A 21,633-nucleotide genomic window follows, 5' to 3' on the forward strand; every position below is an offset into this window, starting at 1 on the left:
TTGCGTTTATTTTGTAGTGACATGTTTGCCCGCATTGCGTTTATCTTGTACTGACATGTTTGCCCGCAGTGCGTTTATCTTGTACTGACATGTATGCCCGCATTGCGTTTATCTTGTACTGACATGTTTGTCCGCAGTGCGTTTATCTTGTACTGACATGTATGCCCGCAGTGCGTTTATCTTGTACTGACATGTTTGCCCGCAGTGCGTTTATCTTGTACTGACATGTTTGCCCGCAGTGCGTTTATCTTGTACTGACATGTTTGCCCGCAGTGCGTTTATCTTGTACTGACATGTTTGCCCGCAGTGCGTTTATCTTGTACTGACATGTTTGCCCGCAGTGCGTTTATCTTGTACTGACATGTTTGCCCGCAGTGCGTTTATCTTGTACTGACATGTATGCCCGCAGTGCGTTTATCTTGTACTGACATGTTTGCCCGCAGTGAGTTTATCTTGTACTGACATGTTTGCCCGCAGTGCGTTTATCTTGTACTGACATGTTTGCCCGCAGTGCGTTTATCTTGTACTGACATGTTTGCCCGCATTGCGTTTATTTTGTACTGACATGTATGCCCGCAGTGCGTTTATCTTGTACTGACATGTTTGCCCGCAGTGTGTTTATTTTGTACTGACATGTTTGCCCGCAATGCGTTTATTTTGTACTGACATGTTTGCCCGCAGTGCGTTTATCTTGTACTGACATGTTTGCCCGCAGTGTGTTTATTTTGTACTGACATGTTTGCCCGCAGTGCGTTTATCTTGTACTGACATGTTTGCCCGCAGTGCGTTTATTTTGTGCTGACATGTTTGCCCACAGTGCGTTTATTTTGTACTGACATGTTTGCCCGCAGTGCGTTTATTTTGTACTGACATGTTTGCCCGCAGTGCGTTTATCTTGTACTGACATGTTTGCCCGCAATGCGTTTATTTTGTGCTGACATGTTTGCCCGCAGTGCGTTTATCTTGTACTGACATGTTTGGCCGCATTGCGTGTATTTTGTACTGACATGTATGCCCGCAGTGCGTTTATCTTATACTGACATGTTTGCCCGCAGTGCGTTTATCTTGTACTGACATGTTTGCCCGCAGTGCGTTTATCTTGTACTGACATGTTTGCCCGCAATGCGTTTATTTTGTGCTGACATGTTTGCCCGCAGTGTGTTTATTTTGTACTGACATGTTTGCCCCCATTGCGTTTATTTTGTGCTGACATGTTGCCCGCAATGCGTTTATTTTGTACTGACATGTTTGCCCGCAGTGTGTTTATCTTGTACTGACATGTTTGCCCGCAGTGTGTTTATTTTGTACTGACATGTTTGCCCGCAGTGCGTTTATTTTGTACTGACATGTTTGCCCGCATTGCGTTTATTTTGTACTGACATGTTTGCCCGCATTGCGTTTATCTTGTACTGACATGTTTGCCCGCAGTGCGTTTATCTTGTACTGACATGTTTGCCCGCATTGCGTTTATCTTGTACTGACATGTTTGCCCGCATTGCGTTTATCTTGTACTGACATGTTTGCCCGCATTGCGTTTATCTTGTACTGACATGTTTGCCCGCAGTGCGTTTATCTTGTACTGACATGTTTGGCCGCAGTGCGTTTATCTTGTACTGACATGTTTGCCCGCAGTGCGTTTATCTTGTACTGACATGTTTGCCCCCATTGCGTGTATTTTGTACTGACATGTTTGCCCGCAGTGCGTTTATCTTGTACTGACATGTTTGCCCGCAGTGCGTTTATCTTGTACTGACTTGTTTGCCCGCAGTGAGTTTATCTTGTACTGACATGTATGCCCGCAGTGCGTTTATCTTGTACTGACATGTTTGCCCGCAGTGCGTTTATCTTGTACTGACATGTTTGCCTGCATTGCGTTTATCTTGTACTGACATGTTTGGCCGCAGTGCGTTTATCTTGTACTGACATGTTTGCCCGCAGTGCGTTTATCTTGTACTGACATGTTTGCCCGCAGTGCGTGTATTTTGTACTGACATGTTTGCCCGCAGTGCGTTTATCTTGTACTGACATGTTTGCCCGCAGTGCGTTTATCTTGTACTGACATGTTTGCCCGCAGTGCGTTTATCTTGTACTGACATGTTTGCCCGCATTGCGTTTATCTTGTACTGACATGTTTGCCCGCAATGCGTTTATTTTGTGCTGACATGTTTGCCCGCAGTGTGTTTATTTTGTACTGACATGTTTGCCCCCATTGCGTTTATTTTGTGCTGACATGTTGCCCGCAATGCGTTTATTTTGTACTGACATGTTTGCCCGCAGTGTGTTTATCTTGTACTGACATGTTTGCCCGCAGTGTGTTTATTTTGTACTGACATGTTGCCCGCAATGCGTTTATTTTGTACTGACATGTTTGCCCCATTGCGTTTATTTTGTACTGACATGTTTGCCCGCAGTGTGTTTATTTTGTACTGACATGTTTGCCCGCAGTGCGTTTATTTTGTACTGACATGTTTGCCCGCATTGCGTTTATTTTCTACTGACATGTTTGCCCCCATTGCGTTTATTTTGTACTGACATGTTTGCCCGCAGTGTGTTTATTTTGTACTGACATGTTTGCCCGCAGTGTGTTTATTTTGTACTGACATGTTTGCCCCCATTGCGTTTATTTTGTGCTGACATGTTTGCCCCCATTGCGTTTATTTTGTACTGACATGTTTGCCCGCAGTGCGTTTATTTTGTACTGACATGTTTGCCCCCATTGCGTTTATTTTGTACTGACATGTTTGCCCGCAATGCGTATATTTTGTACTGACATGTTTGCCCCCATTGCGTTTATTTTGTACTGACATGTTGCCCGCAATGCGTTTATTTTGTACTGACATGTTTGCCCCCATTGCGTTTATTTTGTACTGACATGTTGCCCGCAATGCGTTTATTTTGTACTGACATGTTGCCCGCAATGCGTTTATTTTGTGCTGACATGTTGCTCGCATTGCGTTTATTTTGTACTGACATGTTGCCCGCATTGCGTTTATTTTGTACTGACATGTTGCCCGCAGTGCGTTTATTTTGTGCTGACATGTTGCCCGCAATGCGTTTATCTTGTACTGACATGTTTGCCCCCATTGCGTTTATTTTGTACTGACATGTTTGCCCGCATTGCGTTTATCTTGTACTGACATGTTTGCCCGCAGTGCGTTTATCTTGTACTGACATGTATGCCCGCATTGCGTTTATCTTGTACTGACATGTTTGCCCGCAGTGCGTTTATCTTGTACTGACATGTTTGTCCGCAGTGCGTTTATCTTGTACTGACATGTTTGCCCGCAGTGCGTTTATCTTGTACTGACATGTTTGCCCGCAGTGCGTTTATCTTGTACTGACATGTTTGCCCGCAGTGCGTTTATCTTGTACTGACATGTTTGCCCGCAGTGCGTTTATCTTGTACTGACATGTTTGCCCGCAGTGCGTTTATCTTGTACTGACATGTATGCCCGCATTGCGTTTATCTTGTACTGACATGTTTGCCCGCAGTGCGTTTATCTTGTACTGACATGTTTGTCCGCAGTGCGTTTATCTTGTACTGACATGTTTGCCTGCATTGCGTTTATCTTGTACTGACATGTATGCCCGCATTGCGTTTATCTTGTACTGACATGTTTGCCCGCAGTGCGTTTATCTTGTACTGACATGTTTGCCCGCAGTGTGTTTATCTTGTACTGACATGTTTGCCCGCATTGCGTTTATCTTGTACTGACATGTTTGCCCGCAGTGCGTTTATCTTGTACTGACATGTTTGCCCGCAGTGCGTTTATCTTGTACTGACATGTTTGCCCCCATTGCGTTTATCTTGTACTGACATGTTTGCCCGCAGTGCATTTATCTTGTACTGACATGTTTGCCCGCGGTGCGTTTATCTTGTACTGACATGTTTGCCCGCAGTGCGTTTATCTTGTACTGACATGTTTGCCCGCAGTGCGTTTATCTTGTACTGACATGTTTGCCCGCAGTGCGTTTATCTTGTACTGACATGTTTGCCCGCAGTGCGTTTATCTTGTACTGACATGTTTGCCCGCAGTGCGTTTATCTTGTACTGACATGTTTGCCCGCAGTGCGTTTATCTTGTACTGACATGTATGCCCGCATTGCGTTTATCTTGTACTGACATGTTTGCCCGCAGTGCGTTTATCTTGTACTGACATGTTTGTCCGCAGTGCGTTTATCTTGTACTGACATGTATGCCCGCAGTGCGTTTATCTTGTACTGACATGTTTGCCCGCAGTGCGTTTATCTTGTACTGACATGTTTGCCCGCAGTGCGTTTATCTTGTACTGACATGTTTGCCCGCAGTGCGTTTATCTTGTACTGACATGTTTGCCCCCATTGCGTTTATCTTGTACTGACATGTTTGCCCGCAGTGTGTTTATCTTGTACTGACATGTTTGCCCGCAGTGCGTTTATCTTGTACTGACATGTTTGCCCGCAGTGCGTTTATCTTGTACTGACATGTTTGCCCGCAGTGCGTTTATCTTGTACTGACATGTTTGCCCGCAGTGCGTTTATCTTGTACTGACGTTTGCCCGCAGTGCGTTTATCTTGTACTGACATGTTTGCCCGCAGTGAGTTTATCTTGTACTGACATGTTTGCCCGCAGTGCGTTTATCTTGTACTGACATGTTTGCCCGCAGTGCGTTTATCTTGTACTGACATGTTTGCCCGCAGTGCGTTTATCTTGTACTGACATGTTTGCCCGCATTGCGTTTATTTTGTACTGACATGTATGCCCGCAGTGCGTTTATCTTGTACTGACATGTTTGCCCGCAGTGTGTTTATTTTGTACTGACATGTTTGCCCGCAGTGCGTTTATCTTGTACTGACATGTTTGCCCGCAGTGCGTTTATTTTGTACTGACATGTTTGCCCGCAGTGTGTTTATTTTGTACTGACATGTTTGCCCGCAATGCGTTTATTTTGTGCTGACATGTTGCCCGCAATGCGTTTATTTTGTGCTGACATGTTGCCCGCAATGCGTTTATTTTGTGCTGACATGTTTGCCCGCAGTGCGTTTATTTTGTACTGACATGTTGCCAGCAGTGCGTTTATTTTGTGCTGACATGTTGCCCGCAATGCGTTTATTTTGTGCTGACATGTTGCCCGCAATGCGTTTATTTTGTGCTGACATGTTGCCCATTGCGTTTATTTTGTGGTGTCTGGGGTAACTGTTGCTGCAATTATTATTTAATGGTCATAGTTGGCTGTGTTTGCTGCTTTAGGGTTATGGCATACTATTAAATAGCATCACACAGTTTCTGCACACCCATGATGCGAATTCTCGTGCTTGGCATGTTGTGTCCCTCCAGTAGGGGGAGCCCTGGAGAATGGATGGATCTCCATATGCTCTATGATGGCCTCACAGTCTAGCCCCGCCCCCCATTATGTAGCCAGGAGATATATGTAGTGTGTCCCTCCAGTAGGGGGAGCCCTGGAGAATTGATGAATCTCCATATACTCTATGATGGCCTCGGGATCCATATACACACATTGGCCTCAATTCACTAAACTTATCTCCTGTCTTTAATAACTCTTCTAGAGTAGTTACCATGGTGATAAGGCATGTAGTATTCAGGAAACATTTTACCTCAGGCAAGCCTAAAGTTAACTCTTCTGTCTTTAAATTAACTCTCCAATCCTTAAAATAACTCCAGAGTTAAAGACAGGCTGTTAATTAGCTGCATGTGAAAATAACTACAGAGGAGGTAAATTAACTACAGAGGAGGTAACTTAACTACAGGAGAGGTAACTTAACTACAGAGGAGGTAAATTAACTACAGAGGAGGTAAATTAACTACAGAGGAGGTAAATTAACTACAGAGGAGGTAACATAAGGAATGGAGAGATAAGATAACTCTCTCACTGTGTGGAGGTAAGTTTTCTCTTGCCTTATTATCTCCAGCATGATCTTAGTGAATTGAGGCCATTGAGATGTATAAATCACATAGAAGGATACAGTATGGTTCCAGACACAAGCTCCCTCTGATTGGCCTCCACTTTCTGGAGAAGATCTTGGACTTCTGACTTCCTCCATGGCTCAGTGTCAAGTTTTGCGTTCAGTATCTAAAACACAGAATATGGCAGACCAGTAAAGCAAATCAATAAAGTAATAAGAAAAATAATTGGATGAATAGTCTCTCCTCTAAATAGGACTCTCCTGGGATCCCACAGTCTTATTTTGTGTCTAAAATCTGAAAACGTAAGTTTAAACACTTTGCATTCTGGGAACTTTACCCCTTAAGATTCCTGCCTATTTTGAGGCTTCAGCTGTGCTGTCACTATTGATACAGCAATAACTTTTTATTACTTAGACATCCAAGTGATATATGCATGTTGTAAGATACTGTACACCCGGCAGAAGCCATCATGTACAAAGTGTAGGTGGATATACATCTACCATTTGGCAGTCGATCGAGCATCTGATTCAATAATTATTATAGAGCAGACAGGCGGAAGTGACCGATGCAGAAGCGGACAGGTGGACGTCCGTCAGTCTGCTCCTCGTCGATCACGTCCACCAGTCCGCACAGTGTTCATCACGTCCGTCAGTCTGCTCCTCTTAGATCACGTCCATCTGTCCTCACAGCGTTCATCACGTCTGTCAGTCTGCTCTTCGTCGATCACGTCCACCAGTCCGCACAGCGTTCATCACGTCTGTCAGTCTGCTCCTCGTCGATCACGTCCACCAGTCCGCACAGCGTTCATCACGTCTGTCAGCCTGCTTCTCGTCGATCACGTCCATCCGTCCTCACAGCATTCATCACGTCTGTCAGCCTGCTTCTCGTCGATCACGTCCATCCGTCCTCACAGCATTCATCACGTCTGTCAGCCTGCTTCTCGTCGATCACGTCCATCCGTCCTCACAGCATTCATCATGTCTGTCAGCCTGCTCCTCGTCGATCACGTCCATCCGTCCTCACAGCATTCATCACGTCCGTCAGCCTGCTCCTCGTCGATCACGTCCACCAGTCCGCACAGCGTTCATCACGTCTGTCAGCCTGCTTCTCGTCGATCACGTCCATCCGTCCTCACAGCATTCATCACGTCTGTCAGCCTGCTTCTCGTCGATCACGTCCATCCGTCCTCACAGCATTCATCACGTCTGTCAGCCTGCTCCTCGTCGATCACGTCCATCCGTCCTCACAGCATTCATCACGTCCGTCAGCCTGCTCCTCGTCGATCACGTCCACCAGTCCGCACAGCATTCATCACGTCCGTCAGCCTGCTCCTCGTCGATCACGTCCACCAGTCCGCACAGCGTTCATCATGTCTGTCAGTCTGCTCCTCGTCGATCACGTCCACCAGTCCGCACAGCGTTCACCACGTCTGTCAGTCTGCTCCTCGTCGATCACGTCCACCCATCCTCACAACGTTCATCACATGCGTCAGTCTGCTCCTCGTCGATCACAGCGTTTATCACTGAAGGACGGACGTGATGAATGCTGTGCGGACGGGTGGACGTGACCGACGAGGAGCAGACTGACAGACGTGATTAATGCTGTGCGGGCGGGTGGACGTGACTGACGAGGAGCAGACTGATGGACATGATCAACGCTGTGTGGACAGGTGGACGTGATCGACTAGGAGCAGACTGACGGCCGTGATGAACGCTGTGCGGACGGGTGGACATGATCGACGAGGAGCAGACTGACAGACGTGATCAACACTGTGCGGAGCAGACTGACGGGCGTGATGAACGCTGTGCGGACGGGTGGACATGATTGACGAGGAGCAGACTGACGGACGTGATCAACACTGTGCGGACGGGTGGACATGATAGACGAGGAGCAGACTGATGGACGTGATGAACGCTGAGAGGATGGGTGGACGTGATCAACAAGGAGCAGACTGACGGACGTGATGAACGTTGTGCAGACGGGTAGAAGTGATTGACGAGGAGCAGACTGACGAACGTGATGAACGCTGTGCGGACAGGTGGAAGTGAATGACGAGGAGCAGACTGACGGACGTGGTGAACGCTGTGCAGACGGGTGGAAGTGATTGACGAGGAGCAGACTGACGGACGTGATGAATGCTGTGCGGACAGGTGGAAGTGATTGACGAGGAGCAGACTGACGGACGTGATGAACGCTGTGCGGACGGGTGGAAGTGATTGACGAGGAGCAGACTAACGGACGTGATGAACGCTGTGCAGATGGGTAGACGTGATAGACGAGGAGCAGACTGATGGACATGATGAACGCTGTGCGGACGGGTGGAAGTGATCGAGGAGGAGCAGACTGACGGACGTGATGAACGCTGTGCGGACGGGTGGACGTGATCGACGAAGAGCAGACTGACGGACGTGATGAACGCTGTGCTGATGGGTGGATGTGATCGACGAGGAGCAGACTGACGGACGTGATGGAAGCTGTGTGGACGGGTGGACGTGATCGACGAGGAGCAGACTGACGGACATAATGAACGCTGTGAGGAAAGGTGGACGTGATCGACGAGGAGCAGACTGACAGACGTGATGAATGCTGAGCGGACAGGGTGGATGTGATCGACAAGGAGCAGACTGACGGACGTGAAGAACGCTGTGAGGACGGGTGGACGTGATCGACGAGGAGCAGACTGATGGACGTGATGAATGCTGTGAGGACGGGTGGACGTGATTTGACGAGGAGCAGACTGACGGGTATGATGAACGCTGAGCGAGCGAACAGGTGGACGTGATCGACGAGGAGCAGACTGACGGACGTGATGAATGCTGTGAGGACAGGTGGACGTGATCGACGAGGAGCAGAGTGATGGACGTGATAAACGCTGAGCGGACAGGTGGACGTGATTGAGGAGGAGCAGACTGACAGACGTGATGAACGCTGTGCAGACGGGTGGAAGGGATTGTCGAGGAGCAGACTGACGGACGTGATGAACGCTGTGCGGACAGGTGGACGTGATCATCGAGGAGCAGACTGACGGACGTGATGGACGCTGTGCAGACGGGTGGACATGATCGATGAGGAGCAGACTGACGGACGTGATGAACGCTGTGCGGACGGGTGGACGTGATCGACGAGGAGCAGACTGACGGACGTGATGAACGCTGTGCGGACAGGTGGAAGTGATTGACGAGGAGCATACTGACGGACGTGATCAACGCTGTGCGGACGGGTGGACGTGATCAACGAGGAGCAGACTGACGGACGTGATGAACGCTGTGCGGACAGGTGGAAGTGAATGACGAGGAGCAGACTGACGGACGTGGTGAACGCTGTGCAGACGGGTGGAAGTGATTGACGAGGAGCAGACTGACGGACGTGATGAATGCTGTGCGGACAGGTGGAAGTGATTGACGAGGAGCAGACTGACGGACGTGATGAACGCTGTGCGGACGGGTGGAAGTGATTGACGAGGAGCAGACTAACGGACGTGATGAACGCTGTGCAGATGGGTAGACGTGATAGACGAGGAGCAGACTGATGGACATGATGAACGCTGTACGGACGGGTGGAAGTGATCGAGGAGGAGCAGACTGACGGACGTGATGAACGCTGTGCGGACAGGTGGACGTGATCGACGAGGAGCAGACTGACGGACGTGATGAACGCTGTGCTGATGGGTGGATGTGATCGACGAGGAGCAGACTGACGGACGTGATGGAAGCTGTGTGGACGGGTGGACGTGATCGACGAGGAGCAGACTGACGGACATAATGAACGCTGTGAGGAAAGGTGGACGTGAGTGACGAGGAGCAGACTGACAGACGTGATGAATGCTGAGCGGACAGGGTGGATGTGATCGACAAGGAGCAGACTGACGGACGTGAAGAACGCTGTGAGGACGGGTGGACGTGATCGACGAGGAGCAGACTGATGGACGTGATGAATGCTGTGAGGACGGGTGGACGTGATTTGACGAGGAGCAGACTGACGGGTATGATGAACGCTGAGCGAGCGAACAGGGTGGACGTGATCGACGAGGAGCAGACTGACGGACGTGATGAATGCTGTGAGGACAGGTGGACGTGATCGACGAGGAGCAGAGTGATGGACGTGATAAACGCTGAGCGGACAGGTGGACGTGATTGAGGAGGAGCAGACTGACAGACGTGATGAACGCTGTGCAGACGGGTGGAAGGGATTGTCGAGGAGCAGACTGACGGACGTGATGAACGCTGTGCGGACAGGTGGACGTGATCGTTGAGGAGCAGACTGACGGACGTGATGGATGCTGTGCAGACGGGTGGACATGATCGATGAGGAGCAGACTGACGGACGTGATGAACGCTGTGCGGACGGGTGGACGTGATCGACGAGGAGCAGACTGACGGACGTGATGAACGCTGTGCGGACAGGTGGAAGTGATTGACGAGGAGCATACTGACGGACGTGATCAACGCTGTGCGGACTGGTGGACGTGATCAACAAGGAGCAGACTGACGGACGTGATGAACGCTGTGCGGACAGGTAGACGTGACCGACGAGGAGCAGACTGACGAACGTGATGGACGCTGTGCAGACGGGTGGACATGATCGATGAGCAGACTGACGACGTGATGAATGCTATGAGGATAGGTGGACGTGATCGACGAGGAGCAGACTGACGGACGTGATGAACGCTGTGCGGACAGGTGGAAGTGATTGACGAGGAGCAGACTGACGGACGTGATGAACACTGTGCGGACGGGTGGACATGATCGTCGAGGAGCAGACTGACGGATGTGATGAACGCTGTGAGGACGGGTGTATATGATCGATGAGGAGCAGACTGACGGACGTGATGAACACTGTTAGGACAGGTGGACGTGATCGATGCGGAGCAGACTGACGGACGTGATGAATGCTGTGCGGACGGGTGGAAGTGATCGATGAGGAGCAGACTGACGGACGTGATGAACGCTGTGCGGACGGGTGGACGTGGTTGACGAGGAGCAGACTGACAGATGTGATGAACGCTGTGCGGACAGGTGGACGTGATCGACGAGGAGCAGACTGACGGACGTGATGAATGCTGTGCGGATGGATGGACATGATTGACGAGGAGCAGACTGATGGATGTGAGGAACGCTGTGCGGACAGGTGGACGTGATCGACGAGGAGCATACTGACGGATGTGAAGAACGCTGTGCGGACAGGTGGACGTGATCGAGGAGGAGCAGACTGACGGATGTGATGAACGCTGTGCGGACAGGAGGACGTGATCGACGAGGAGCAGACTGACGGACGTGATGAATGCTGTGCAGACGGGTGAACGTGATCGACGAGGAGCAGACTGACAGACGTGATCAACACTGTACGGACAGGAGGACGTGATCGACGAGGAGCCGACTGACGGACGTGATGAACGCTGTGCGGACGTGATCAACGAGGAGCAGACTGACGGACGTCATGAACGCTGTGCGGATGAGTGGACGTGATCGACGAGGAGCAGACTGACAGGCGTGATGAATGCTGAGCGGACAGGTGGACGTGATCGACGAGGAGCAGACTGATGGATGTGGTTGAACGCTGTGCGGACAGGTGGACGTGATCGACGAGGAGCAGACTGATGAATGTCATGAATGCTGTGCGGACAGGTGGACGTGATCGACGAGGAGCAGACTGATGGACGTCATGAACGCTGTGCGGACAGGTGGGCGTGATCGACGAGGAGCAGACTGATGGACGTCATGAACGCTGTGCGGACAGGGTGCGTATGCGGAACGGATGAGTAAAATTGTTGCATAAAAAAACGGACGGAGCGCACCCAACTCGCAGGTGTGCTTACCATTTCCGTTCTGCATCCCCTCTAGTGTGAACCGGCCTCTACTGCTGTCTGGGGGCTTCATAATAATTGGCTACATTTGTCTCCATGGCAGGAGCTCCTTACAGCAAACCTGAAGTGATATATCTATATATTCTATAGCTCCAATTCTTGAACTGTGGACATTTTTATCTTACCTGCCCTTAGAAGTGTTTCTCTGCCCTGCAAGTGTTTTATGACCTGTAATAAGTTAGAGCTACTCTACAATCCTACTCAAGTCCAACTTCAGAGAAAGTGTCCTTTACATACCTGAATTCTTAGCCCTTACAGTCAGAGATGGATTAAGATGCAATGGGGCCCTAGGAAAGGCAGTAGATTTGGGACAGAGGTCAGATAAGGTGGCAGGAGGGCCCCTTGACACAAACTAGGCCCCAGGCACCTGCCTAGGTTGCCTGGTGGATGATCCTGCTATGCTTACAGTAAGAAGAAAGAAACCCAGCCCAGTTTGTGTAGACTTGGGACATGCAGGTTTATCTCAGCAGGGCCTGCTTTACTACCTTGCCGTAGGATTGCCATGCACAGGCTGCCAGTGTAGCTTTGCCCTTTAATGACCTCCACTTACCATAGCGATGAAGCGGAGGATGCCGGGCTGTAGATACAGGTTGTCCTGATAGTTTAGAGACACGAGAAGCACAGATCTGTTCCAGGGATGAGCCGCCACATGGAGGGCTGCAGAAAACAAGACATTCATTTCTAGCTGTTACTGGTGGATCTTACACTATACAGACCTTCTGGATCACACAGGTAAAGCCCTTACCCAGCCTCTCCATGGCCTCAATTCACTAAGCTTATCTCCTGTCTTTAATAACTCTTCTAGACTTGTTACCATGGTGATAAGGCATGTAGTATTCAGGAAACATTTTACCTCAGGCAAACCTAAAGTTAACTCTTCTGTCCTTAAAATAACTCCAGAGTTAAAGACAGGCTGTTAACTGCATGTGAAAATAACTACAGAGGAGGTAACATAACTACAGAGGAGGTAAATTAACTACAGGAGAGGTAACTTAAGGAATGAAGAGGTAAGATGACTCTCTCCCGTGTGGAGGTAAGTTTTCTCTTGCCTTATTATCTCCAGCAGGATCTTAGTGAATTGAGGCCAAAGTCTTTATAAAAGAGGAGTGCGAGGTCAGTTGTTACTGCAGGCAGAGCAGAGAGAGGAGAGACACACATGACTTCTATAAACACAAGATGCAGCCTGGGGAAAAGGGAAATGCTTCTGTGACACACTATGCAGAGAGGAAACTGGGCAGGACAGCGAGAATACTGCTGAGCTGCAGTGCTGGACACAAAGAGTTTATCACTCTCAGCAGCAGGAACTGGGCAGTAAATGAGGATACTGCTGAGCTGCAGTGCTGGACACAAAGAGTTTATCACTCTCAGCAGCAGGAACTGGGCAGGACAATGAGGATACTGCTGAGCTGCAGTGCAGGCCACAAGAAGTCAAATCACTCTCAGCAGAGGGAGGGAACTGGGCAGGACAGTGAAGAAACTGCTGAGCTATAATGCTGGACACAAAGAGTTTATCACTTTCAGCAGAGGAAGGGAACTGGGCAGGTCAATGAGGATATTGCTGAGCTGCAGTGCTGGCCACAAGAAGTCATATCACTCTCAGCAGAGGGAGGGAACTGGGCAGCACAATAAGGATACTGCTGAGCTACAGTGCTGGACACAAAGAGTTTATCACTTTCAGCAGCTGGAACTGGGCAGGACAATGAAGATACCACTGAGCTACAATGCTGGACACAAGGAGTTGCATCACCCTCAGCAGAGGGAGGGACTGGGCAGGACAATGAGGATACTCAGAGGCGTATCTAGAGGGGTGCAAGCAGGGATCATGCCCTGGGCACCACAATACCATGGGCGCCATGCCTCCCCTTGTACTGCATCACCATGCCTGTGCCTCCCTGTCACTCAGACCTCAGATCAGATTAATTCTGTTATCTAGCAAACATAAACTTAACTTTTATAAGTAGGATGCACTTGGATTAGTGTTAGGAAAGAGGACAGAGAGGGAATAAGAAGAGATATTTCCAAAAAATTCAAGCAATATCCCGAGACCAAAAACTCAGGAAACCATAACACCTGTACACGAGGAAAGATGCTGTTTTTGGAGGGGAAGGGGGCTCTGACCCAGAGGGAGCAATTTCAGTGTTTGCCATAGGCTCTATATTACCCAGATACGCCCCTGAGGATTCTACTGAGCTACAATGCTGGACACAAGGAGTTACATCACTCTCAGCAGAGGGAGGGACTGGGCAGGACAATGAGGATACTGCTGAGCTGCAGTGCTGGACACAAGGAGTTACATCACCCTCAGCAGAGGGAGGGACTGGGCAGGACAATGAGGATACTGCTGAGCTGCAGTGCTGGCCACAAGGAGTTACATCACCCTCAGCAGAGGGAGGGACTGGGCAGGACAATGAGGATACTACTGAGCTGCAGTGCTGGCCACAAGGAGTTACATCACCCTCAGCAGAGGGAGGGGACTGGGCAGTAAATGATGATACTACTGAGCTGCAGTGCTGGCCACAAGGAGTTAATCACCCTCAGCAGAGGGAGAGGACTGGGCAGTAAATGAGGATACTACTGAGCTGCAGTGCTGGCCACAAGAAGTTACATCACTCTCAGCAGAGGGAGGGAACTGGGAAGGACAATGAGGATACTGCTGAGCTGCAGTGCTGGACACAAGGAGTTAATCACCCTCAGCAGAGGGAGGGAACTAGGCAGTAAATGAGGATACTACTGAGCTGCAGTGCTGGCCACAAGGAGTTCATCACTCTCAGCAGAGGGAGGGAACTGGGCAGTAAATGAGGATACTACTGAGCTGCAGTGCTGGCCACAAGGAGTTACATCACCCTCAGCAGAGGGAGGGACTGAGAAGGACAATGAGGATACTGCTGAGCTGCAGTGCTGGTCACAGGGAGTTACATCACCCTCAGCAGAGGGAGGGAACTGGGCAGTAAATGAGGATACTACTGAGCTGCAGTGCTGGCCACAAGGAGTTACATCACCCTCAGCAGAGGGAGGGACTGGGAAGGACAATGAGGATACTGCTGAGCTGCAGTGCTGGTCACAGGGAGTTACATCACCCTCAGCAGAGGGAGGGAACTGGGCAGTAAATGAGGATACTACTGAGCTGCAGTGCTGGCCACAAGGAGTCACATCACTCTCAGCAGAGGGAGGGACTGGGAAGGACAATGAGGATACTGCTGAGCTGCAGTGCTGGACACAAGGAGTTAATCACCCTCAGCAGAGAGAGGGGACTGGGCAGTAAATGAGGATACTACTGAGCTGCAGTGCTGGCCACAAGGAGTTACATCACCCTCAGCAGAGGGAGGGACTGGGAAGGACAATGAGGATACTGCTGAGCTGCAGTGCTGGTCACAGGGAGTTACATCACCCTCAGCAGAGGGAGGGAACTGGGCAGTAAATGAGGATACTACTGAGCTGCAGTGCTGGCCACAAGGAGTTACATCACTCTCAGCAGAGGGAGGGAACTGGGCAGTAAATGAGGATACTACTGAGCTGCAGTGCTGGCCACAAGGAGTTACATCACTCTCAGCAGAGGGAGGGAACTGGGCAGTAAATGAGGATACTACTGAGCTGCAGTGCTGGACACAAGGAGTTAATCACCCTCAGCAGAGGGAGGGAACTGGGCAGTACATGAGGATACTGCTGAGCTGCAGTGCTGGCCACAAGGAGTTACATCACCCTCAGCAGAGGGAGGGACTGGGCAGTAAATGAGGATACTACTGAGCTGCAGTGCTGGACACAAGGAGTTACATCACCCTCAGCAGAGGGAGGGAACTGGGCAGTAAATGAGGATACTACTGAGCTGCAGTGCTGGCCACAAGGAGTTCATCACCCTCAGCAGAGGGAGGGAACTGAGCAGGACAATGAGGATACTACTGAGCTGCAGTGCTGGCCACAAGGAGTTACATCACTCTCAGCAGAGGGAGGGAACTGGGCAGTAAATGAGGATACTACTGAGCTGCAGTGCTGGCCACAAGGAGTTACATCACTCTCAGCAGAGGGAGGGAACTGGGCAGTAAATGAGGATACTACTGAGCTGCAGTGCTGGCCACAAGGAGTTCATCACCCTCAGCAGAGGGAGGGAACTGAGCAGGACAATGAGGATACTACTGAGCTGCAGTGCTGGCCACAAGGAGTTACATCACTCTCAGCAGAGGGAGGGACTGGGCAGTAAATGAGGATACTGCTGAGCTGCAGTGCTGGCCACAAGGAGTTACATCACCCTCAGCAGAGGGAGGGAACTGGGCAGTAAATGAGGATACTACTGAGCTGCAGTGCTGGTCACAGGGAGTTACATCACCCTCAGCAGAGGGAGGGAACTGGGCAGGACAATGAGGATACTACTGAGCTGCAGTGCTGGCCACAAGGAGTTACATCACCCTCAGCAGAGAGAGGGAACTGGGCAGTAAATGAGGATACTACTGAGCTGCAGTGCTGGACACAAGGAGTTACATCACTCTCAGCAGAGGGAGGGAACTGGGCAGGACAATGAGGATACTGCTGAGCTGCAGTGCTGGCCACAAGGAGTTACATCACCCTCAGCAGAGGGAGGGAACTGGGCAGTAAATGAGGATACTACTGAGCTGCAGTGCTGGCCACAAGGAGTTACATCACCCTCAGCAGAGAGAGGGAACTGGGCAGTAAATGAGGATACTACTGAGCTGCAGTGCTGGCCACAAGGAGTTCATCACTCTCAGCAGAGGGAGGGAACTGGGCAGTAAATGAGGATACTGCTGAGCTGCAGTGCTGGCCACAGGGAGTTACATCACTCTCAGCAGAGGGAGGGACTGGGCAGGGCAATGAGGATACTACTGAGCTGCAGTGCTGGCCACAAGGAGTTACATCACTCTCAGCGGAGGGAGAGACTGGGCAGGACAATGAGGATACTACTGAGCTGCAGTGCTGGCCACAAGGAGTTACATCACTCTCAGCAGAGAGAGGGAACTGGGCAGGACAATGAGGATACTGCTGAGCTGCAGTGCTGGACACAAGGAGTTAATCACCCTCAGCAGAGGGAGGGAACTGGGCAGTACATGAGGATACTACTGAGCTGCAGTGCTGGCCACAAGGAGTTACATCACCCTCAGCAGAGGGAGGGAACTGGGCAGTAAATGAGGATACTACTGAGCTGCAGTGCTGGCCACAAGGAGTTACATCACTCTCAGCAGAGGGAAGGAACTGGGCAGGACAATGAGGATACTGCTGAGCTGCAGTGCTGGACACAAGGAGTTCATCACTCTCAGCAGAGGGAGGGACTGGGCAGTAAATGAGGATACTGCTGAGCTGCAGTGCTGGCCACAAGGAGTTACATCACTCTCAGCAGCGGGAACTGGGCAGTAGATGAAGATACTACTGAGCTGCAGTGCTGGCCACAAGGAGTTACATCACCCTCAGCAGAGGGAGGGAACTGAGCAGGACAATGAGGATACTACTGAGCTGCAGTGCTGGCCACAAGGAGTTCATCACCCTCAGCAGAGGGAGGGGACTGGGCAGTAAATGAGGATACTGCTGAGCTGCAGTGCTGGCCACAAGGAGTTACATCACTCTCAGCAGCGGGAACTGGGCAGTAGATGAAGATACTACTGAGCTGCAGTGCTGGCCACAAGGAGTTACATCACTCTCAGCAGAGGGAGGGACTGGGCAGGACAATGAGGATACTGCTGAGCTGCAGTGCTGGCCACAAGGAGTTACATCACCCTCAGCAGAGGGAGGGACTGGGCAGGACAATGAGGATACTACTGAGCTGCAGTGCTGGCCACAAGGAGTTACATCACCCTCAGCAGAGGGAGGGGACTGGGCAGGACAATGAGGATACTGCTGAGCTGCAGTGCTGGACACAAGGAGTTACATCACCCTCAGCAGAGGGAGGGACTGGGCAGGACAATGAGGATACTGCTGAGCTGCAGTGCTGGCCACAAGGAGTTACATCACCCTCAGCAGAGGGAGGGACTGGGCAGGACAATGAGGATACTACTGAGCTGCAGTGCTGGCCACAAGGAGTTACATCACCCTCAGCAGAGGGAGGGGACTGGGCAGTAAATGATGATACTACTGAGCTGCAGTGCTGGCCACAAGGAGTTAATCACCCTCAGCAGAGGGAGAGGACTGGGCAGTAAATGAGGATACTACTGAGCTGCAGTGCTGGCCACAAGAAGTTACATCACTCTCAGCAGAGGGAGGGAACTGGGAAGGACAATGAGGATACTGCTGAGCTGCAGTGCTGGACACAAGGAGTTAATCACCCTCAGCAGAGGGAGGGAACTAGGCAGTAAATGAGGATACTACTGAGCTGCAGTGCTGGCCACAAGGAGTTCATCACTCTCAGCAGAGGGAGGGAACTGGGCAGTAAATGAGGATACTACTGAGCTGCAGTGCTGGCCACAAGGAGTTACATCACCCTCAGCAGAGGGAGGGACTGAGAAGGACAATGAGGATACTGCTGAGCTGCAGTGCTGGTCACAGGGAGTTACATCACCCTCAGCAGAGGGAGGGAACTGGGCAGTAAATGAGGATACTACTGAGCTGCAGTGCTGGCCACAAGGAGTTACATCACCCTCAGCAGAGGGAGGGACTGGGAAGGACAATGAGGATACTGCTGAGCTGCAGTGCTGGTCACAGGGAGTTACATCACCCTCAGCAGAGGGAGGGAACTGGGCAGTAAATGAGGATACTACTGAGCTGCAGTGCTGGCCACAAGGAGTCACATCACTCTCAGCAGAGGGAGGGACTGGGAAGGACAATGAGGATACTGCTGAGCTGCAGTGCTGGACACAAGGAGTTAATCACCCTCAGCAGAGAGAGGGGACTGGGCAGTAAATGAGGATACTACTGAGCTGCAGTGCTGGCCACAAGGAGTTACATCACCCTCAGCAGAGGGAGGGACTGGGAAGGACAATGAGGATACTGCTGAGCTGCAGTGCTGGTCACAGGGAGTTACATCACCCTCAGCAGAGGGAGGGAACTGGGCAGTAAATGAGGATACTACTGAGCTGCAGTGCTGGCCACAAGGAGTTACATCACTCTCAGCAGAGGGAGGGAACTGGGCAGTAAATGAGGATACTACTGAGCTGCAGTGCTGGCCACAAGGAGTTACATCACTCTCAGCAGAGGGAGGGAACTGGGCAGTAAATGAGGATACTACTGAGCTGCAGTGCTGGACACAAGGAGTTAATCACCCTCAGCAGAGGGAGGGAACTGGGCAGTACATGAGGATACTGCTGAGCTGCAGTGCTGGCCACAAGGAGTTACATCACCCTCAGCAGAGGGAGGGACTGGGCAGTAAATGAGGATACTACTGAGCTGCAGTGCTGGACACAAGGAGTTACATCACCCTCAGCAGAGGGAGGGAACTGGGCAGTAAATGAGGATACTACTGAGCTGCAGTGCTGGCCACAAGGAGTTCATCACCCTCAGCAGAGGGAGGGAACTGAGCAGGACAATGAGGATACTACTGAGCTGCAGTGCTGGCCACAAGGAGTTACATCACTCTCAGCAGAGGGAGGGAACTGGGCAGTAAATGAGGATACTACTGAGCTGCAGTGCTGGCCACAAGGAGTTACATCACTCTCAGCAGAGGGAGGGAACTGGGCAGTAAATGAGGATACTACTGAGCTGCAGTGCTGGCCACAAGGAGTTCATCACCCTCAGCAGAGGGAGGGAACTGAGCAGGACAATGAGGATACTACTGAGCTGCAGTGCTGGCCACAAGGAGTTACATCACTCTCAGCAGAGGGAGGGACTGGGCAGTAAATGAGGATACTGCTGAGCTGCAGTGCTGGCCACAAGGAGTTACATCACCCTCAGCAGAGGGAGGGAACTGGGCAGTAAATGAGGATACTACTGAGCTGCAGTGCTGGTCACAGGGAGTTACATCACCCTCAGCAGAGGGAGGGAACTGGGCAGGACAATGAGGATACTACTGAGCTGCAGTGCTGGCCACAAGGAGTTACATCACCCTCAGCAGAGAGAGGGAACTGGGCAGTAAATGAGGATACTACTGAGCTGCAGTGCTGGACACAAGGAGTTACATCACTCTCAGCAGAGGGAGGGAACTGGGCAGGACAATGAGGATACTGCTGAGCTGCAGTGCTGGCCACAAGGAGTTACATCACCCTCAGCAGAGGGAGGGAACTGGGCAGTAAATGAGGATACTACTGAGCTGCAGTGCTGGCCACAAGGAGTTACATCACCCTCAGCAGAGAGAGGGAACTGGGCAGTAAATGAGGATACTACTGAGCTGCAGTGCTGGCCACAAGGAGTTCATCACTCTCAGCAGAGGGAGGGAACTGGGCAGTAAATGAGGATACTGCTGAGCTGCAGTGCTGGCCACAGGGAGTTACATCACTCTCAGCAGAGGGAGGGACTGGGCAGGGCAATGAGGATACTACTGAGCTGCAGTGCTGGCCACAAGGAGTTACATCACTCTCAGCGGAGGGAGAGACTGGGCAGGACAATGAGGATACTACTGAGCTGCAGTGCTGGCCACAAGGAGTTACATCACTCTCAGCAGAGAGAGGGAACTGGGCAGGACAATGAGGATACTGCTGAGCTGCAGTGCTGGACACAAGGAGTTAATCACCCTCAGCAGAGGGAGGGAACTGGGCAGTACATGAGGATACTACTGAGCTGCAGTGCTGGCCACAAGGAGTTACATCACCCTCAGCAGAGGGAGGGAACTGGGCAGTAAATGAGGATACTACTGAGCTGCAGTGCTGGCCACAAGGAGTTACATCACTCTCAGCAGAGGGAAGGAACTGGGCAGGACAATGAGGATACTGCTGAGCTGCAGTGCTGGACACAAGGAGTTCATCACTCTCAGCAGAGGGAGGGACTGGGCAGTAAATGAGGATACTGCTGAGCTGCAGTGCTGGCCACAAGGAGTTACATCACTCTCAGCAGCGGGAACTGGGCAGTAGATGAAGATACTACTGAGCTGCAGTGCTGGCCACAAGGAGTTACATCACCCTCAGCAGAGGGAGGGAACTGAGCAGGACAATGAGGATACTACTGAGCTGCAGTGCTGGCCACAAGGAGTTCATCACCCTCAGCAGAGGGAGGGGACTGGGCAGTAAATGAGGATACTGCTGAGCTGCAGTGCTGGCCACAAGGAGTTACATCACTCTCAGCAGCGGGAACTGGGCAGTAGATGAAGATACTACTGAGCTGCAGTGCTGGCCACAAGGAGTTACATCACCCTCAGCAGAGAGAGGGAACTGGGCAGGACAATGAGGATACTACTGAGCTGCAGTGCTGGCCACAAGGAGTTACATCACTCTCAGCAGAGGGAGGGAACTGGGCAGGACAATGAGGATACTACTGAGCTGCAGTGCTGGCCACAAGGAGTTCGTCACCCTCAGCAGAGAGAGGGAACTGGGCAGTAGATGAGGATACTACTGAGCTGCAGTGCTGGCCACAGGGAGTTACATCACTCTCAGCAGAGAGAGGGAACTGGGCAGTAGATGAAGATACTACTGAGCTGCAGTGCTGGCCACAGGGAGTTACATCACCCTCAGCAGAGGGAGGGAACTGGGCAGTAAATGAGGATACTACTGAGCTGCAGTGCTGGACACAAGGAGTTACATCACTCTCAGCAGAGGGAAGGAACTGGGCAGTAAATGAGGATACTACTGAGCTGCAGTGCTGGACACAAGGAGTTACATCACTCTCAGCAGAGGGAGGGGACTGGGCAGTAAATGAGGATACTACTGAGCTGCAGTGCTGGCCACAAGGAGTTACATCACTCTCAGCAGCGGGAACTGGGCAGTAGATGAAGATACTACTGAGCTGCAGTGCTGGCCACAAGGAGTTACATCACCCTCAGCAGAGGGAGGGAACTGGGCAGGAC

The 21,633-nt window shown here is 51.1% G+C and overlaps 1 protein-coding gene across 2 annotated transcripts in view; it reads right to left on the reverse strand.

Moving 5' to 3' along the window:
- The window catches only part of MEI1 (meiotic double-stranded break formation protein 1), a 501,764-nt gene that overhangs the window by 88,942 nt on the left and 391,189 nt on the right, over positions 1 to 21,633 (reverse strand). For both annotated transcript variants that reach the window (XM_068254993.1, XM_068254992.1), the window contains 2 exons: positions 12,319 to 12,425; positions 5,965 to 6,071 (listed from right to left, as the gene is read on the reverse strand). In XM_068254993.1, coding sequence (XP_068111094.1) covers positions 5,965 to 6,071; positions 12,319 to 12,425 — 214 coding nt within the window. The remainder of the gene's footprint in view (positions 1 to 5,964; positions 6,072 to 12,318; positions 12,426 to 21,633) is intronic.

This window comes from Hyperolius riggenbachi, chromosome 9, assembly GCF_040937935.1.
Source record: "Hyperolius riggenbachi isolate aHypRig1 chromosome 9, aHypRig1.pri, whole genome shotgun sequence".
NCBI lineage: Eukaryota > Metazoa > Chordata > Amphibia > Anura > Hyperoliidae > Hyperolius > Hyperolius riggenbachi.